The sequence below is a fragment of the Mauremys mutica genome, chromosome 2 (assembly GCF_020497125.1).
Source record: "Mauremys mutica isolate MM-2020 ecotype Southern chromosome 2, ASM2049712v1, whole genome shotgun sequence".
Classification (NCBI taxonomy): Eukaryota; Metazoa; Chordata; order Testudines; family Geoemydidae; genus Mauremys; species Mauremys mutica.
Window position 1 is genome coordinate 245,907,822 of NC_059073.1, and position 20,268 is coordinate 245,928,089.

The 20,268-nt window shown below is 47.7% G+C and overlaps 2 protein-coding genes across 4 annotated transcripts in view; one reads left to right on the top strand and one right to left on the bottom strand.

Annotated features, from left to right (window-relative positions):
- The window catches only part of ICA1 (islet cell autoantigen 1), a 129,516-nt gene that overhangs the window by 100,599 nt on the left and 8,649 nt on the right, over positions 1-20,268 (top strand). The gene's annotated exons all lie outside the window — the stretch shown is intronic.
- GLCCI1 (glucocorticoid induced 1) overlaps positions 16,957-20,268 on the bottom strand; it is a 111,873-nt gene continuing 108,561 nt past the window's right edge. For both annotated transcript variants that reach the window (XM_045005211.1, XM_045005210.1), the window contains exon 8: positions 16,957-19,860. In XM_045005211.1, the coding sequence (XP_044861146.1) occupies positions 19,512-19,860 (349 nt within the window). In that variant the 3' untranslated portion in view covers positions 16,957-19,511. The remainder of the gene's footprint in view (positions 19,861-20,268) is intronic.

Here is a 20,268-nt window from a genome sequence, read left to right on the forward strand (position 1 = left end):
TCACTGCTCCAACCTTGCCTTGTTTATTCAGCTCCTCCAACTGTGGTCTTGACTTCTAGACTGTACGCATGGTGGGGCAGAATCTGTCATTTTGGTAGGTTTGTACAGCACAATATAAGTTGGTCCTTTGTAATTATGGCTCATCTGGATTTGTAATCTGGGCTTTGCACTACATTTTTTTCATCCCCCATTTGTGATCACCCCCATAACTCCACCGGTGGCAGGAATGTTGGGAACACTAATGGAGATGGTCTGCTGGCATTTAAGATCCCAGTCCCAGTGCTCACTGAAATCAGTAAAGATTCTCACTGTCTTCAGTGGGCCACTAGTCCAACATATCATGTCAACCTGCTCTGAGCATAGCTTGACTCCTTGGCTATTAAAATGGTGGCAGCAAATCTCCATTAAAGTTCCCAGAAGCTGCTCTAATGAATGCAAAGGTGGAAAATTTTACTGAAAAATACCCAGTGTGAACAAAGCCATTGAGACCATAATGGCTTTAAAGCAGCTATTAGGTCACAGATCATAGACCTCTGAACTGTAAATGACTCTCTGGTCATTTTTGGGTACTGCACAAGTGCAGCAAAGCATCTGCATTGCTCTGAATCCTCCTCCTATCCACCCATTTTTAACTACACAAACCAGAACTGTAGCTTTCCCCATATTTTTCTAAAATGGTGGAACTCGTTTGTTCACATTATGGATTAAGCCATTGTAAAACGTCATTTTGAAAAGTAAAGTTAGCTTTGAATTCTCAGGCTGTGCCCTGTCCAATTTTTTTTTATACTTTTAAATTAAAAAATAGCAAGAGGGATTTAAAATTCATTTTCAAAAAGAAAAGCAGTTGATAATCAGTTCTACATGTGGACTTTATCATGAGCATTTATTCAAGTCTAATACTTGAGCTGGAGTAATAACACCCTGAAAATAGGAGTCATGTAGATAAAACCTCACATTGTGTTACAAACTGTACTTCTGTAATAACTGTGAGGCCTACAGCATTTGTCAGGTTTCAGTGTCATTCAAAGCCAGAGTGCCATTGTCACAGGATTTCACTGTGCCCTGCATGTACCGGCTCAGCTGTAAGTGGGACAATAGGCTAGTTAATCATTCTGTTAAAATTACAGATTGATTGTCTTATGCAGCCTAGTGTTCATTGTGATTTACTGTGGTTCGCTCTGGTTGCATATTCTGACTTTAGTACATTTTTTAAAAATAAATGCTGTGCAGACCCTGTGGCAAAATGAAAACAATGGTAATTAACTGTCTGTATCAGAAAGTTTATTAAAAGTTGACGAAATTGATTTCAGTGAGCCTAGGTTTGTACAAGTCTAAGAACAGCTGCTTCAGGGGATTTGAAATGTGCATCTTGGGAATTGAATAGCTCATGAAGAAAAATTGACACGTAATTTTTATTAATTTAAATGATCAAAACTTACATCAGAACTAGCGTAATGCTGCTCATATGATTCCGTTCTCTGCTGTATGGCACATTGTCTGTACAGAGAGGTGTACGTATCGATGGCACCATTGGGCCTACTCAGACCCCAGGCTACCCTTTTGTGAGTAAGCAACATGCCCAAAGTGGTGCAGTAAGACTGTGTGCAGGTGCCAGAACCTTCACACACACACAAATCATTATCTAAGTAGATCAGTGGTGGATTAACAAATTTTCCACCCCTAGGCCCTCAAAAAATTGCCGCCCCCCGCATCAGCTCACCTCCGCTCCCCCGCGGCAAGCCTGGGAGGGAGGGGGGAGAAGGGGAGTTGTGGCAGGGAGCGGCTCCCTGCCCCCCCATCCCCAAAGAGTTACTCCCTGTGCCCGCCGGTCGCAGGTCACCTCTGCTATCCCCCAAGCGCACCGCTACTCGCTTCTCCCTCCCTCCCAGTGCTTTTGCGCGGCAAGCCTGGGAGGGGGAGAAGAAGAGTTGTGGCGCTCGGGGGAATGGCAGCGGTGGAGCAGAGATGAGCTGGGGCGGGGAGCGGTTCCCGCCCCCCCCCCAAGTTACTCCCTGCACCTGCGGGCCCCAGCTCACCTCTGCTCCGCCTCCTCCGAGTGCACCGCTACTCGCTTCTCCCTCCCTCCCAGCGCTTTCGCGCGGCAAGCCTGAGGGAGGTGGGAGAAGGGAAGCGAGGCGGGCTGGGGATTTGGGGAAGGGGTGGAGTTGGGGAGGGGGCATGAGCAAATTTGCCACCCTAGGCCTAGGCCCAGGGGCGGCTCCAGCACATGCTTTGGGCGGCAAGCCGCGGGGGGAGGCGCGCTCTGCCGGTTGCTGGGAGGGTGGCAGGCAGGCTGCTTGCGGAGGGTCCGCTGGTCCCGCGGCTTTGGTGGACCTCCCGCAGGCGAGCCGCGGGACCAGCGACTGGCAGAGCGCCCCCTGCAGCATGCCGCTGTGCTTGGGGCGGCAAAATGTCTAGAGCCGCCCCTGCCAAGGCCTTGTTTGCCTAGGCAATAATACACCCCTGAAGTAGATTTTACACAAGGGCTCAGATCCATAAAGGTGCTTGGGCACCTGACCTCTAGACCAGTCCTGTTTTCAGGCTTTACTGCCGTTCACCAAACTCCCACTCTGCTGCCGGCTAACCCTGTTAGCATCTATGTTTTTACAATAAAAGTTCCCTAGGCACTTAAGTTTCTGCTTCTGAGCATGTGCACTACAGCCTCACTCTAAGCATCCAGCCATCTGTCTCCTACCTAAGCCCTAGAGCAATCCATGAATTGGGGAATGACAGGCATTTGTCTGCCAAAGTCATGTGTGGGGCCTAACCCAGTAGATGTGCTCAGAGACCACTTACCAGAGTGGCTTCCACTGAAAACCTGGCAGGAGGAAGAGGTTCTGCCCACTTTATAACCCTAGCCCTGTGCACTCAAGACCCACGTTCAGTTCCTTCCTCTGGTTGAGGAGATTTGAACAGGGGCTTCCCACACCTCTCAGGTGAGTGCTATGACCTCTGGGCTACAGGATAGTCTGATGTGGGGCTTCCTCAGTCTGTCTTGTTGAAGCTGTTGAGCTCTGGATAAATGGAGCCATTGGGGCAGAGACAGAATGAGAATGACTCCATAGCCTTGTGGTCACAGCAAAGAGCGAGGAGGTGGAGGGTGCAGTCCTGCTTCAGTGACTCTTATCTAAAATGAACCAGCTTAGAGACTGAGGAAGCCCTGTACTTGACTGTCCCATGTCAAGGCCCAGACGGGACCACTGTGATTATCTAGGCTGACGCTGCTTCTTGGAGCACCCAATACTGAGAGTCACCTTATTGCCACCTGCCTCCAGCATGAGGAAGTTTTGCTTGTGTTAGCTCCCTAATGCCACCAACCTGTCAGCCTCTGGGCTACTCCAGCCCTGCCTTTGTCCTGCAGGTTGACAATAGATGCACCCAGCCCCCAAATCCCTTCAGAGTGTTCCCATGTGATATCTAACCCCTCATCACTGGATACCCACAGAAATCTCATCTTTTCCATTCCCAAAATCCCCACCTACCACTTTTACCTTAGCTCACTGCTCCTGTATCCCACACAGCCCGTGAGTTCAATTATAATGAAACAAAAGGAAACGTGTTTAAGAAAGAACAAAGATTAAAATAAAAACAAGTGTGAGTGATGGCAACAAATGGGTATGTACCAAAAAAATAATAAAATGCTTGCTAGTAAGAGTGGATTTGGGGGTAAAAATCTACTTTTTGCAGTGTTTTCTAGCCTAAGGGAGTTGGGACCCACTATTTCACAAAGCCCCCTCTCCTCACGGTACACCCACAGTGAATGGATACAGAGTGTCTTGCTCTACCCTGTAACATACTGAATCAGATTTTTTCTTTATTCACAGATAGGGCATGCCCCTCTCTGTCATATCATTCCTTTTCACGTTCAAGCAGTTTCAATATGTAAGAGTTTGTCTTTGCTGGCTTTCCATTGACTGTTCTGAGTTGGTGCAAAGGTGGACAATCGAGCAATACATTACATGAAAGGCTAGGCAGGAGTAACAACTCGCTCCTGCTTGAGTGGGCCGTCTCTGAGACACAAACCCCAGAGGGCATAATTTTCTATATAGTTACATTACCTAGCTCTCATACACACCTCACAATGATGAGGATTGATAAATTTACAGCTTTCAGCGGTGACCTGCCATGCTACCCTTTATAGCTAAATACCATGAAAGTTTTGTAGTAGGTGAAGTGAGTTGTCAGGGCTGAGACAGTAGTTGCTTGTAAAGAACAGTGAACCCTCTATTGGTTGGCACCAGTGGGCCTCTGTATCACACTTAACCTCCTGTATGATGCAAGCCAGTAAATTTCCCAAAACAATTCCGAGCACATATCTTTCAGAAAAACATCCAGTCTTGATTAACCATTTACCACGCTCATTGGCAAGTTCGAATGGTTAATTATGCTCACTCTTACGACTTATTTCTACACAGCATTTGTCTAGTTTCAGTTCCCAGCCAGATTGAAGAGCTGTTGTTAAATATTGGTTTCTCATGTAGGAACTTACAGACTGTGATCAAGTCACCCCTTAACCTTCACTTTGTTAAGCTAAACAGATTGAGCTGCTTGAGTCTATCACTATAAGGCAGGTATTTTCAATCATTCTCTGACCAATTTAGCAACTCAGGGGTTAGCACGCAGGCCTGAGCACTGGGTGACCCTGTTCAAATCCTCCCCCCAGGGCAGTGGGGGGGAATTGAAGCTGGGTTGCACACACTCAGGTGTGTGTTCTAAGTACTGGGCTAAAAGTTATAATGCTGCTACCACTTCCTCCTATTTTGTGTGGTGTTAGGTCCCTGCCTCACTCAGTCACACAAGAAAATACGGTTACTCACCTTTGTAACTGTTGTTCTTCGAGATGTGTTGCTCATATCCATTCCAATTAGGTGTGCGCGCATCGCGTGCACGTTCGTCGGAAGATTTTTACCCTAGCAACACTCGGTGGGTCGGCTGGGTCGCCCCCTGGAGTGGCGCCGCTAGAGTGCCGAATATATACCCCTGCCAACCCATCCGCCCCTCAGTTCCTTCTTGCCGGCTACTCCGACAGAGGGGAAGGAGGGCGGATTTGGAATGGATATGAGCAACACATCTCAAAGAACAACAGTTACAAAGGTGAGTAACCGTCTTTTCTTCTTTGAGTGCTTGCTTATATCGATTCCAATTAGGTGATTCCCAAGCCTTACCTAGGAGGTGGGGTCGGAGTGAGATGTTGCAGAATGCAAAACTGCTGAGCCAAAGGCTGCATCATCTCTGGACTGTTGGACCAGTGCATAGTGTGAGGAAAAGGTGTGGACCGAGGACCAGGTTGCTGCGCGACATATGGGTACATGAGCCAGGAAGGCAGCAGCAGAAGCCTGAGCCCTGGTGGAATGTGCAGTGAGGTGGCTTGATGGAATATGGGCCAAGTCATAGCCATAGACGACACCCAAGATGAAATCCTCTGGGAGGAGACAGGTAGGCCCTTCATTCGGTCTGCCACTGCGACAAAGAGTTGGGGTGTTTTACAAAAGGGCTTTGTCCGCTCGATATAAAATGCGAGCGCCCTATGGATGTCTAGGGAGTGCAATTGTTGCTCCCGTCGCGATGAGTGTGGCTTCGGAAAGAAGACCGGAAGGAAGATATCCTGGTTGATATGAAAGGCCGATACCACCTTAGGAAGGAAGGCTGGATGTGGTCGCAACTGCACCTTGTCCTTGTGAAACACAATATATGGTGGGTCCACTGTGAGAGCCCGAAGCTCGGAGACTCGTCTGGCCGATGTAATGGCTTCAAGGAAAACTGTCTTCCAGGACAGGTATAGCAGCGAGCACATTGCCAGTGGCTCGAATGGGGCAGTCATAAGTCTGATTAGAACCAGGTTAAGGTCCCAGGTTGGGGTGGGGCGGCGAACTTGGGGGTATAAGCGCTCCAAGCCCTTGAGGAACCTAGAAACCATAGGGTGCGAGAATACAGAGCGGCCACTCTCCCCTGGGTGGAAGGTAGAGATGGCTGCCAAGTGCACCCTCAATGAAGATACCGCCAGGCCCTGCTGTTTGAGAGACCAGAGGTAGTCCAAGATGGTAGGGATCGAGACCTCGGTGGGAGTAACACTATGTGTTTCGCGCCAGCAGGAGAAACGCTTCCACTTGGCCAGATATGTTAACCGAGTGGAAGGTTTCCTACTACCCAGGAGTACTTGTACCGAGGCAGAGCAACGTAACTCGGATCGGTTTAGCCACACAGCAGCCATGCTGTGAGGTGCAGGGATTGCAGGTCTGGGTGGTGAAGTCTGCCGTGATCCTGCGTTATAAGGTCTGGGTGAAGAGGCAGGGGAATCGTGTTGGCTATCGACAGGTCTAGCAACATGGTGTACCAGTGCTGCCTGGGCCACGCTGGAGCGATCATGATCAGGTGCGCTCTGTCCCTGGGGAGTTTTAGCAGGACCCTGTGAACCAGCAGGAACGGTGGAAAGTCGTACAGCAGTTGGCTCGTCCATGGCATCAGAAATGCGTCCGAGATCGAGCCCGGGGAGAGGCCTTGGAATGAGCAGAACGTCTGGCATTTCCTGTTCTCGCGAGAAGCGAAGAGATCTATGTGGGGAAAGCCCCACCTCCGAAAAACAGAATGGATAACGTCCGGACGAATCGACCACTCGTGAGACAGGAAGGATCTGCTGAGGTGATCTGCCAGGGTGTTTCGAACCCCTGGGAGAAAGGACGCTATCAGGTCTATCGATTGGGCTATGCAGAAGTCCCAGAGGTGGATGGCTTCCTGACAAAGAGGGGAGGACCGTGCTCCTCCCTGCTTGTTTATGTAAAATATGGCCGTTGTGTTGTCTGTGAACACTGAGACACAACGGCCTTGTAGGTGCTGCTGAAACACCTAGCACGCAAGGCGAACTGCTCTCAGCTCTTGGACATTGATGTGCAAGGCCAGCTCTTGAGCTGACCAAAGGCCTTGGGTGCGAAGCTGACCGAGGTGAGCACCCCAGCCGAGAGATGACGCGTCCGTTGTCAGGGACACTGAGGTCTGAGGCGGATGGAACAGCATCCCTGCACACACCAGAGAGGGCGTCGACCACCAGTCGAGTGAGCCTAGGATGCTTGGGGGGATCGAGATGATCATGTCTATGCTGTCTCTGCCCGGGTAGTACACCGAGGTGAGCCACGATTGAAGGGGACGGAGGCGTAGCCTGGCATGTTTGGTCACGAATGTGCAGGCAGCCATGTGACCCAGGAGACCGAGGCAAGTGCGAGCCGAAGTTGTTGAGAAGTTCCGTAGACCTTGTATAATTGTTACCATCGCCTGAAAGCGAGGCTGAGGTAAGCAGGCTCTGGCAAGATTGGAGTCCAGGATGGCCCCAATGAATTCTATTCTCTGTGTGGGAATCAGAGTGGATTTCTCTATATTGATCATCAGGCCTAGACGCAGGACTAGGTCCTTGACGATGCCCACATGACGGGTGACTTGTGTCTCGGAGGTCCCCCGAATGAGCCAATCGTCTAGATACGGAAAAACGTGTACCCGACGGCGGCGGAGGGAAGCGGCGACTACAGCCATGCATTTTGTAAATACTCTTGGGGCTGTAGATAGGCCGAACAGAAGGACTGTAAACTGCCAATGCTGACGGTTGGCCACAAACCGGAGGTACCGTCTGTGGGGAGGATAAATGGTGACGTGAAAATACGCGTCCTTCATATCGAGGGCGGCATACCAGTCTCTGGGATCCAAGGATGGGATGATGGTCCCCAGGGATACCATGCGGAACTTCAGCTTTATCATGAACTTGTTGAGTTCCCGCAGGTTTAGGATAGGTCTGAGACCTCCCTTCGCCTTGGGGATTAGGAAATAGTGGGAATAGAACCCCTTGCCCCTTTCGTCCTTTGGTACCTCCTCTATAGCTCTGATGGTGAGGAGCGTCCGCACCGCTTGTAAGAGGAATTGCTCGTGAGAGGGGTCCCTGAAGAGGGACGAGGATGGAGGGTGGGGGTGGGGGCGAAATAAACTGGAGGCGGTACCCAAGTTCCACCGTGCGTAGGACCCAACAATCCGAGGTTAGATGGGACCACGCAGGGAGGAAAAAGGAGAGGCGGTTGTAAAAGGGAGGGAACAGATCCTGGGTAATAACTGGTACGCCGTCCTCGGGCATGCCTTCAAAAGTTTGACTTTGGTCCCGCTGATGGTTTAGAGGGACCCTGATTTTGGCCCCCTTGGGGCCCTGACTGTCACCTACGACCGCCTCAGCCACGCCTTCTGCCAAAGTCCTGTCTTTGTCTAGGCGCAGGGTAAGGGCGGTAAGGCTGGGGACGGAAAGGCCGGTGCTGAGTCACCGGCGTGTGCATGCCAAGAGAGCGCATAGTGACCCTGCTGTCCTTTAGGCTTTGCAGCCTAGGGTCAGTTTTTTCAGCGAACAGGCCTTTGCCATCGAAGGGCAAGTCCTGTATAGTATGCTGCTGCTCCGGGGGAAGGCCCGACACCTGGAGCCGTGAAATTCGCCTCATGGCAACACCCGAGGCCAGAGTCCTGGCAGCAGAGTCAGCTGCATCCAACGAGGCCTAGAGGGAAGTTCTCGCCACTTTCTTCCCTTCTTCCAGGAGGGCAGCAAACTCTTGACGGGAGTCCTGAGGAACCAACTCCGTAAATTTGCCCACCGCCGCCCAGGTGTTGTAATTGTAGCGGCTAAGCAGGGCTTGTTGGTTTGCTACGCGGAGTTGCAGGGCCCCTGCCGAGTACACCTTACGGCCAAGTAAGTCCATTCGCCTAGCCTCCTTCGATTTAGGAGTTGGTGCCTGCTGGCCATGGCGTTCCCTCTCATTGACGGACTGGACGATAAGGGAGCAAGGGGGAGGATGTACATACAGGTACTCGTACCCCCTAGAGGGCACCATGTACTTGCATTCGACTCCCTGGCCACGGGCGGGATAGAGGCTGAAGACTGCCAGATGGTATCAGCATTGGCCTGGATTGTCCAAATGAACGGTAGGGCCACTCTAGTGGGGGCGTCAGCCGACAGAATGTCTACGACTGGATCCTCTACCTCCGAGACTTCCTTCACTTGGAGGTTCATATTGAGCGCCACCCGTCTCAGGAGGTCCTGATGGGCCCTCAAGTCGATTGGAGGAGGGCCTGAGGAAGATGTTCCTGCCACCGCCTCATCTGGGGAGGAGGAGGAAGAAAAGCCGGGGACAAGCGGGTCCTGCGTGGGCTCTTGTTCCTGGACGACCTCCTGTTCCAGTGGGATCTGGGAGTCCGGTGGCTGAACCGGGGCTTCCTCCGTACCGGTCGGAGGAGGATGGCTAACTGTCGTCTCTGGCACCCGGTGCTCTGATGGGACAGAGCGAGATGGGATCACAGGTACGCCTTGGGCCTGGTGGTACGCCCACGGTGTCCAGAATGATCACTGATGGGGACCCTGGTCCTGGGTCTCCTTGAAGACTCTGGTGGGCACATCCGAATCATGGTCCTATGCGTATAAACTGTCCGCGTGGGACGACACTGATGTATGTCTGGATGGCCATGGAGGAGCTGAAAAGCCCTGGGCAGAGTCTCCCTCTCTAACTGATGTCACTCGATACGGCACCGGGGATCGGTACCGGGAGGCATACCGGTACCGGGAGCGAGATCGGGACCTGCGACCGGAGCGGTGCCGGAAGGTCGACCGAGATCGCGAGGCTCGACGTTGGGAGTGGCTACGAGAGTCACGGTGCCTGGATCGGTGCCGGGAGCTGGATCGGTGCCGAGTGTACCGGGCCAGCAAATGGGACGCTGACTGGTGCCGCGAGTGCAACCGGTACCGAGATGGAGAACGATGCCGGGACTGCGAGCGGCGTCGGGACCTGGATCGGCGACAGGACCGAGAACGTCTGCGGGACTGCAGTCGTGAATGGTGCCGCTCTGCGGTGCCGATGGAGGGTGGTCTGATCAAGGCAGGCTTGCCGATCGACTGTATAACCCGCACCGGCGGTGCCGGGGGTTGAGGCAGCGCAGAATCCGTCATTGCAATCAACTCCCTCGCCGTGGAAAATGTCTCCGGCGTGGAGGGAATAGTGAGCTCAACTACGGCTTGCACCGGGGAGCTTTCAGGCACCGGACTTGACGGCTCTTGCGGGGCCGGAATTGATGGTGCCGATGTTGTCGGTGCCATGGCAGGTATCGGTGCTGGGCGGTCTGACTTAGTCGAGCACTCTGGCTGCGGAGCAGGCGGCGTGGACGCAGCAGGAGTCTTGAGCCTCTTCGCCCTCGGGGAGAGGGATCGGTGCTGAGCGGACGTCGGTGCAGGCTATGGCCGGTGCCGAGAGGCCTTGGCGGTACCGGTGCGATCCGGTGCCAAGGGAGCGCTTCTAGTTGAAGACTGTCCAGCACTCGGTGCCGAGGGCGGAGGAGTAAGAGCTGCCTCCATCAGGAGCTGCTTGTGACGAAAGTCCCGCTCCTTTTTTGTTCTCGGCTTAAAGGCCTTACAAATGCAGCACTTATCTGTTAGGTGAGATTCCCCGAGGCACTTAAGACAGGAGTCGTGGGGATCTCCTGTTGGCATCGGCTTGTGGCAGGCCAAGCACAGTTTGAAACCTGGTGAACCGGGCATGGGCCCCGGCACCGGGTGCGGGGAAGGGGCTAATCCCCAAACCCCTCTTAATGCAGTGATGTTCCTATGATTTCCTAGGTGCCCAACAGCATTTACAGCTCCAGGCCAAATATCCTATGGTCTGCGTATGCAGGTATTGGACTCTTTCAGCTGCTTGCAGAGCTCTTAATGTGCATGGCCCAAATTGTGTGTGTACAAGTGAAGGCCAGGTTCAGCCTCCACTGAAAACCAGCCTTTCTCACTGTAGATATAGGCCACTGTGCCTTCCCAATGTCATTCTCCTTGATTGGCAAATGGCTTTTCAATAAATGACCATGTATGGAGGCAGAATCTGAGCAACCAACTTCCAAGGCTATTTACTTTTGGTGAAGTGCCATGGTGCTGATGCCGCTTGACAATACACCAGGGATTGGCAACTTTTGGCACGTGGCTCATCAGGAAAAGCCACTGGTGGGCCAGGATGGTTTGTTTACCTGCATCATCCACAGGTTCGGCCTATCGCAGCTTCCTGGGAAATGGCGTGGGACGAGGGTCGTGCTGGCCGCTGCTTCCCGCAGCCCCCATTGGCCTCGAATGGCGAACCGCAGCCAGTGGGAGCTGCGATCAGCCAAACTTATGGACACTGCAGGTAAACAAACCGTCCTGGCCCGCCAGCGGATTTCCTTGATGGGCCATGTGACAAACGTTGCCGATCCTTGCAATACACCAACAAAATATAGGAAAATTAGAGTTAGCTATCAGATAGGGCATCCTGGAGTACAAATCTTGATCAAACTCTTCTATCATGAACACTAGTGATAAGTTGAGGCATTCTACGGGTGTCACTATTTATTTGGGAATACAGCATATATTAATTATCTCCTGGTTAAAATACTTGGGCCCCGATTTTTAAAGGAATTTTGACAACATCTAACTCCTGTTAAAAATGTGAGCCTTGCCCCCCTCCCCTCTCCCCAAGTATCCCTGCAAGGGAGAGGGACCAAATTGGGAAACAAAAGGTTAGTGTTTCTATTACAAGCCCCACCTAACTGAAGTCAAATTATGCTCAATGGAACATACAGACTGTTGGACTCCTTGGGTTTGGCTCCCCCTGTTGGGGGGTTAAAATGGGCCCATGAACCTGGTGCTTTCCTGAGTGAAGGAAGAAAATTTAGTGCTACTCTCTTATCCGAACAGTTATGGCACCACAGTGAGCTGTCACTTGGACTCAATTGTGCAGATCATAATATGGTCCTCTGCTCGCCTTACATGGATTGATGAACAATGAAATTGTTATTGTTTACACTTAAAGCATTATTATTGGTAGCTAAATTACTACTCTTTAATACCACTGGGGCATGTTACAGCTCCGCAGTACTAGTTCTCTACAGCCTCAAGGAGAGTGCTGCTCACAGTACCCTCATATCAAGTTTTTGTGGTGTTTATTTTTCCCCTACAGCTATACTCTTAAGGCTACAGCCACAAAGATACTTGGGTGCCTAATTAAGTCTAACATTTTGGGACCACTGACCTTCTCAAACCCACTGCTAAGCTGCCATCTAACCCTGTAGATGTCTAGGTGTCTGCCTGCCTGTAGACATACCCAAAGCCAGCTTAAATAAGTCCTGATGCCACCCTTCAATTAGTATGCTGCTCAGTGCCCAAGTACAAGCCAGAGACCCCCCTCTCCTCAAAGTGGTGTTTCCCCAGCCCCTCTCTCCACTGGGGCCCAAGCCTCAAGATGAATTCGGAGCACATGTATGGTTGGGTCAGTAAGGTAGGCTATACGCATTTCAGGCTTGCATCCCCACTGACTTTGAATAGAAACTTGAACCCAGCTCTCCCACCTGCTTCGGTCACTCATCTGACACACCTCTCCTGCAGTTGGGTAAGCCAGTCCCTCCTTGGTTGTAATGGCCTACAGCAGGACCACCACCTCACTGTAGGCAATAGCCCTGTGGTTAGGGCATTCAGCTGGTAGACCCAGGTTCAAATGGCAGCCCATTTGATTTGCCTGATTTGGAGCAGGGACTGGCCCTGCAGGGGCCAGAGTGCTAGCGCCTGGCCCTTATGCTTGCGCCAAGCAGGCCTTCTAGCTCAAGCCCTGCTAGGGAGATAGGTGAAGGTAGGCCTCTTGAGAATACTGCCAAGGCTTGGGCAGCAGCAAGGCGTGGGGCAACAGCGTTTACAGAACTGAGCAGTGTTTTTTGTAAATGGCAGTTGTGCCTAACGAGGCAGTTTGGTGTCTCAGTCCCTTTGTAAATCTTGCCCTTTGGGCCTGATTTTTCACAGTACTTTGCATTTTTATAACGTTATCTGCAAAGTACTCAACCAGTAGCAGTTGTGAACACTCAACACTTGCAAATCTAGCCCCAGATGCTCACATTGGGCACCTAGAAACTGAGGAACAATTAGTGACAATCTGTGAACATTTTGGTTGAAAGCCTCATGTCCCGTAGGAATTCTGCGCTAGCTCTACAACAGGATTTAGGCACCTAAGTTCAACATTTAGGTGCCGCCAAGCTCCTGAACACTTGGCTCAGCTGCTCCCTAACCCCATAGGCATCAAGCAACTTAAGGTGTCTAAGTTTCCACTGTTCCAGTCCCCATGGCACCTAAATAGCTGCCACTGGTATGGGCCCAGATATCTCAGTCTAGGTGTCATGGCAGCTCTCGCACATCTAAGCCCCAGCAGGCTCCTCAAACTAGGTGTTATCCTGCCTCTCATTTCTTTGAGGTCTGAGGTCATAGGCACTCTCTACACACACCTAAACCCACAGAAAACAGGCACAGTAATTTGAGCTCTCACACAGCATGTGGTTGACTCCAGTTCAGTTCCACCATCTGCATGATGTAAAGCAGGAATTTGAACTTAAAGGTGAAGTGAGTATCCTGATGCCCTGCTGTCTAGCGGGATAATCTGACCTGAAAAACCTCTGAGAGCAATACTACTGCTGCTGCCCCACAAAGTGATGCCTCTTTACTACCAGGGTAAAAACTCCCCAACCGTTCCTCTGCGCCTAGGGGCATGCCCCATAATTTGAGGAAGCATCAGCCATGTTAAATGCTGACTGTAGAGATGTTTTAGGTGGCCCTCCACAATGAAAGAAACTCCTCCCTGAAGGAGCCTGGCAATTTATCAGTAATTTTTGCCTTTGCTTCCCAATTTAGAAAATGATAGTTCAATAAAAGTATCTGCCGATTGGCACAGTTGTAAGGATGAGGTAGAATACATTTTCCTGCCAAACAAGTCCAATCTTTCAGAGCACTTGTCCTTTGGTGTCAATTTATATCACCCCCTTCTTAACCTCTCATTAGCTGCCCTTACGACCGGAGGTGCTGGATGCAAGTAGAAGCATGTCATCTCTCTTAACTGGGTGCTTTTCTGTGAGTGGTAAGGATGCAAGGGTGCTCCCTAGAGTATTTGCTGGTTCCAAGATTGTGGAGGAGCCACTTTATCCAGAGCTGAGGACTGGAGAATATCCAGCAACTTATGGGTGTTCTCCTGAACAAACAGCCTGAATACCCAACGCTGAAGCCAGGCATGTCAGGAAGCACTAACACGATTTAAAATCCTCTGCTACAGGGGAGAAAGAATATGGCACTGCAGAGTGAACTGTTGATGAACAAGAGGAAGTGAGCCAAGCCAATGGAACCTACTGTCGCACTTGTAGCAACAGCTCAGGCTGAACCATCTGTGGCTGCAGTGATAGAGGCTCTGTGTGTGGAACAGGTGACCTTGTTCTGGACTGTGTGGAGGATCAAGACCTTGCAGACTCTGGAACATCCCAGGGATTCCATGAGAACACTCTGGTAGGGATCAGCAGGCACTGGGCCAAGGACCTCTATCACTACTACGGACTATCAGGAAGGCCCAAGAGAGGAGGAAGACATCTCCAAGCCCAGTCCTGAGGAATCTTCCAAGTAGTCCCCAGGCAACAAAGGAGCCACCATGGTGGGCCAATCAACATCCAGCCTCATCTAAAGTCCAGCACGTTGGATACATCACAACCGACAAACAGAGCATTTGGTGCTGGAGCAGACATTGGCACTGAAGTAGAAGCCAGCACCATTCCCATAGAAGCAATGTGCAGTCTCATCATCAGCACCAAAGACAGTTCCTGCGCTGATAACCTGATTTGCACTGAAAAAGCGGACAACCTCAATTCTGTACCCTGAACTGGAAGATGTGCTGACACTAACAACAGAACCGTATCCATTCCAGGTGGTGCCAAGGGCACTGATAAAGCCACCACAGCTGAATGCTTTTGAATCAAAGGAGAGTCATGACTGACAAGTCCAAAGCTGCCTGATACACCACAAGCTTAGAAACAGTCAGTGACAATACTGGATGGTGCCGATACTGGACTCAACAAATGCTCCACAGGAGGTATTGGAGTCAATGATAAAGTCTAACTGCTCTTGCCTCAGTACCAGATAGCAGGTAGATGGCCCTGCTCTTTCACATGTACTGGATGAATCACTGTACTGGTCTGCACTCCTCTTAGAAGGTGAAGTGGAATCTCTCCTAGCACTGGAATGGTTCAGTCCATTTGATGAGATCTCTTTCCAGGAGGACCAAAGGAAGGAGAAATGTCTCTTTTCTTCCTTGGAAAAGGATCTGAATCTGTCCAAACAGTCTGTGCTGGCTCAGATAACCTCTGGGAGACCTAATGATCTCTGGAGGACCCCACTGCCAAAGTGGGCATGATGGACTGCTCAAAAAGGTGCTGTTTCAAACATAAGACCTTCCCCTGCATTTTCCTCTTGAACAATTTGCATATGGAGACCATTCTTTAATGTGCCCTTCTCCCATGCACAACAAACAGTGTTTGTGGGGTCACTATGGGGGACAGCCCCCCCCCCATGATGGACAATTTTTAAACTCTGGTGATGTCATCACCCAGGATACCTATCTAAACTATACACAACAAAATCCCAGTCAGATTATGCTAGTCTACCACACAAAACACTCCAACACTAGCCATGGACAGTAAGAAGGAACTAAAGGGGGTTGAGGCGGCACTGCCCTTAAATAGCCAGGGGAGGGACTAGAGCCACATGGCACAAGTGCTGATCCTACAGTACTGCTGAAACAAAAGTTCTCCTGTTTCAGTCATTGGGTGCACACACCTAATGGAGTGGAATACACAACTAACTGGAACTACTCAAAGTCATCCTCCTCCTTGCAGGGCCCCCACTCTATCCACCCAGTTTAAAAAACAAAACAAAACAAAAAAAACCTTAGGCTCCTCTCCCCAACATTCCCTCACGGCTATTTTAGGTGGCTACTCACTCAGCATGGTGGCTTGTGTGGATGCCATTTTTAGGTAGCTAAATCTCCCTCTACTTTGTGAAAATCGGCCTAAGCATCCAGCTGGGGGCTATGGACTCCACTGGGTTACAATATCCAAGAGCCTGGTTGTTAGGGTTTGAATCTGCACTCTGCATGATTTGCAACAGGGACTATCAGCAAACAGAAAGGAGTCAGGAAGCTACATTACCTAGGGAAAGTCTCATTTGGGGGTTCCAGAGTCCTGCATCAGAGGCTTTTTGGCTGTACAGATCTGCTCTTAAGCAGCTGCCGTTGAAACAGATGTCTCTGATCCAAGTGCGGTACTGAAGCTCTTGAAGATATAGCTGTTCCATAGTAGCATGGATTTTTTTGTTTGTATTTCTACCCCTTCAGTCATCATGAATTTCAGTTAACATACTAAGCGCATGATTGAGGATTTAAAACATTTTCAAGTTGAAAAATCTAATTTACCACTTAATGAGAAAGTATTTAACTAAATATTCATTTAGTTCTCAAGATGATCTGAAATTTTCTTAGTCCTATGGCAGTTTAGTGAACTTTTGAGGATTTGTGCTTACATACTCAATTTTTTGTATATGGAAGTTGTTTTTCAAATCAAAAAATTATTTGACTCCAACAAAATGGCTGAAACCAAGATTATCCAGTTGCTGGTGGCTTTATAGCAATAGGTTTATAGCAGACCCTTTCTTAAAGACTCTTCTAGTTTAGCGTCCTATGAAACATCTAAATAGCTTTCATAAATATGAATAGATAAGTCTGAACATTATGCATATTGTAAACTTGGCAGCAGATAAGCAGGGTGTTTCTAATACTATTTAACTGTTTTTGTTTGTTTTTTTAAAAAAATCATTACAATTTGCAGAATTTAACTAGTATTTTTAGGGGTTTTTTTAAATCCCCTGGAGCAAATGTTGAGCAAAACCAATATGTATGAGATTATTTCCTTGTCAACTAGAACCATAACAGGTTGAAACACCAGTGGTAGAGATAGGCTAACTCACTTAGTATGGATGGTTGTTGTTATAGAAATACTTGGAATAATACAAAATAACTTAATTCTTTAGTGTTTCACTATAATTTCCAAGCCAAAGACATGAACCACTACTATTGTGTTCTTAAATTTTTACTAATAACTTTATTTAAATAAGACACAGGAACTTCTATACTGAAAAAATACAAAACAAAAGCCACACATTTCCTTGTGCAAAGCAATATTGTGTGATAACTCAAATACTATTCAGCACAGTGGCTAGAAATAACAGTACAGCTATGTACAAAACTTTAAACAATATTTGACAAATTTCTACAGCTGGATGTAGGATACATTTGAGATCAACAACTGCTGGGAAATTTACATGGCAAAGCATTAACTTTAACACATTTGGTTCAAAACCTTCAAATACGCTAAGAACAAATGTGCAACAATTAATATTTAGTTTCTCATGGAAAATTAAATGAGCATGTAATGTCACTGTAAATATAGTACATCAGAGTTCATCATGGATCTAAAAATCACTTTTTATTAAATCTTTCTGGAATCCTAATACCAAGAACTGAAACTACAGATTCGTATTTGGACACTACCAGAGCATAGAAAGGTCACCATATTGCAATGTTAATCTAGAATGTAAAACATTAGAACAAATTTGCACTTACATCACAGAACAGGTGAATTTTTTCCCTTTAATGTCAATCTACAAAATATATAGTGTTTTCACCAAGGCCTGAGATTAGTAGGGTTCAAGATGGCTGTTGCTGTGTGAGGGCTTCAAAAAGGTTCATGCGAAAATGGTAAAAATAAAAACAGTCCTCCCCTCTTACACTGTCTTTGCAGCTCCACCCTACAGTCAGAGTACTGACTGTTTTACAAGCTGCAGGTTTACACCTTGTAACAGAATACTAACAAAACATTCAGAAACAGGAAGGGAACTGGGCTTCTTTATCTCAAAAGAATACACAATAGCAGGATTTTTTTTTTCCAATTTTGCCAGTAGTTAATGGTGGTGCTATCTTAGTCTTTTTCCACAATTCCTCATCAAAAGAAAAAAATGCAATGGCATGAATTTAAATGCTGCAGTAGCTGCAGGTGGCTAATCTCTTCAATTCCTGGGAAAAGGTAAACCACATTCTCTTAGGAGCAGACAACATAAACCTAATTCCATTGAGCTGAAACCAATGGAGCAAGAACATCAAGTTTATTCTGCCTTTGGGCTCCTCTTTGTATCACAGGAAATTATCTTTGAAAGCAATGCTTTTGCAGTTCCAGCACAGTAAGAATATTAGGAAACAGTTCTTGCTATGTACTATTTTTGAGAAGGTGACCAGCCTGCAAGCCCCAAACTATTTTACTAGGGTTTCTTACCCACATTTTAACAAGGAAAAATTTTATACAGTAGTAATTTAAGTAAATGAGGGTACTATGAGAAGCTTTGATTAGGCGAACTATTGCTTCTCTCCTCCTTTAAAACATCCAGTTGCTCCTTTTGGATTTTAGTTCAAAAGTAGAATCATTCACTATGCAAATAGAATGCTGTTCATGTTCCTTGATAAAATCTGAGAAACCTAATTTCCAACCAGCAAGTGAACGAACATTTCCAGAAGAGAAACTAAACATTAATTCGACTCTTAGATGGTAACAGTAGCTTAACTGCCTTAACATCCTTAACTGCCAACATAAACATGAGAGGAAATCCCCACCAATCCCTGTGAAACCTCAATGAATTTTCTGAAATTAAAACAAAAACATTCTCGTCTTTTAAAATCCTTTCACACAAAACATGGAATGTTTCTTATGTACAGCCTAGTACTGAACACTTCATTTGCAACAGCTTAACAGTCATTAACTGAGCAACACCTGAAACCTTTAAATGCCACATTTTACATATATTGAAATGACAGTAAATGCAACAGTTGTTTTACTTGTAACCACATGACAAAGTGATGTTGTACATCACCGATTTGCTGGTTCTCCTCATGTTCACCCATGTCCAGGGTCATCATTCTCCTGGATTTGAATGCACTTATTCCAAGAAAGTGGAATGTAATGAGGAAATATTAATGCATAAAATAAGGAAAGGCAAAAGAGTGATGTTCCCTCTTTAGCTTTTTAGCTGTAAAATATTTTATATCCCAATATGATATACATTCCAAGTTACCTGAGTTTAGACTTCGAGAGAAGTACCTGAAGCTAGGCCATAGGGCGGGCACTGTGCAACTGTTGTGGCCATTTTTTTTTTTGCATTGTATGTATTACAGAAGTTAGAAACATAAACACCTGGATCAATTGTAAACATAATCCTGAAGTACAGTATTTTCCATAGGACACAACACAGCAAGACATTTTCTATTCAGACAGGCAACTTTTTTGATACAGAGCTTATTTATACTGTAGAATTTGAAACAGAACACAAGACACAGTACTAATCTGGTCATACTATGAAATGCATAGTCTCCACTTAAATGCTTAATGATGCACGGTTTTTGCAAGCATTGCTGCTTTTTCACAAAAAAATGCTGAATATGAGTTCTGTCCCTGCCAAGAACAGTATTGAGATATTTTTAAGATGCTGATAAGTATTTTGTTTTGTTCTGAAAAGGTTGCCACTCCATGCAGATGTATTAGTATAGACTCCCCAGTCCTTGTTTCAGGGCAGAGGCCTGCTCCACCTTGGTTTAGATTACCACATAGCTCTGAGGAGAGGAGAGTTCTTCAGTCTGAAGTTCCTGCAAAAGCGGCTGCTGCTGTTGGGATGGCTGTTGTACTGAAACCTCTGTAGAGTCCATTGTGCTGGTGTCATCTGACAGAGATGAGAAGGAGACCCGAGATGAAAGTTGCTCAACAGTCAGAGTGCTCAAAGCTGTGCTTTGACCAGAGTTTGGAGAGTTCTTGAGAGTCAGGTCAGAAGCAGGTAGTAGGGGACCCAGAAGTTTTACAGGACAGAAAGCTGATCCGGTTGGGATGAAATTAACCTTGTTTTTGTCAGGGCATGAAAAGAGCGGGACTGAGACAGGCTGACGAGACCTACAACGAGACAAATTATTATACACCTGACAAACTGAAAAAGTTTACTATGTGAACAGGTTTTGTAGTTCTACAAATTGCTAATATGTGAATGACAGGGAATGGGGTTAATTGGACATAAAGGGGCAAACATCTTCCATACTGGTAGTCAGTTAACTGTTTGATCCACAGCATTAAAATAGTATTTATAACAAAAGTGACTGGAAACCATTGGACAACATGCAGCTTTCAGCAATAAAATCTACAGTACGTATGCACATGGAAAAATATGATGATGAACTTAGAAATTGTAGTTTGACAAAAATATTGAAACAGCAGCATATATTTAGGAGTATTAAATCTCTTTTTTGAGAAACTCAATAAGATAAAATTCTCCTTTCCTCAAATCCAGATATTGGTTTGGAGCCT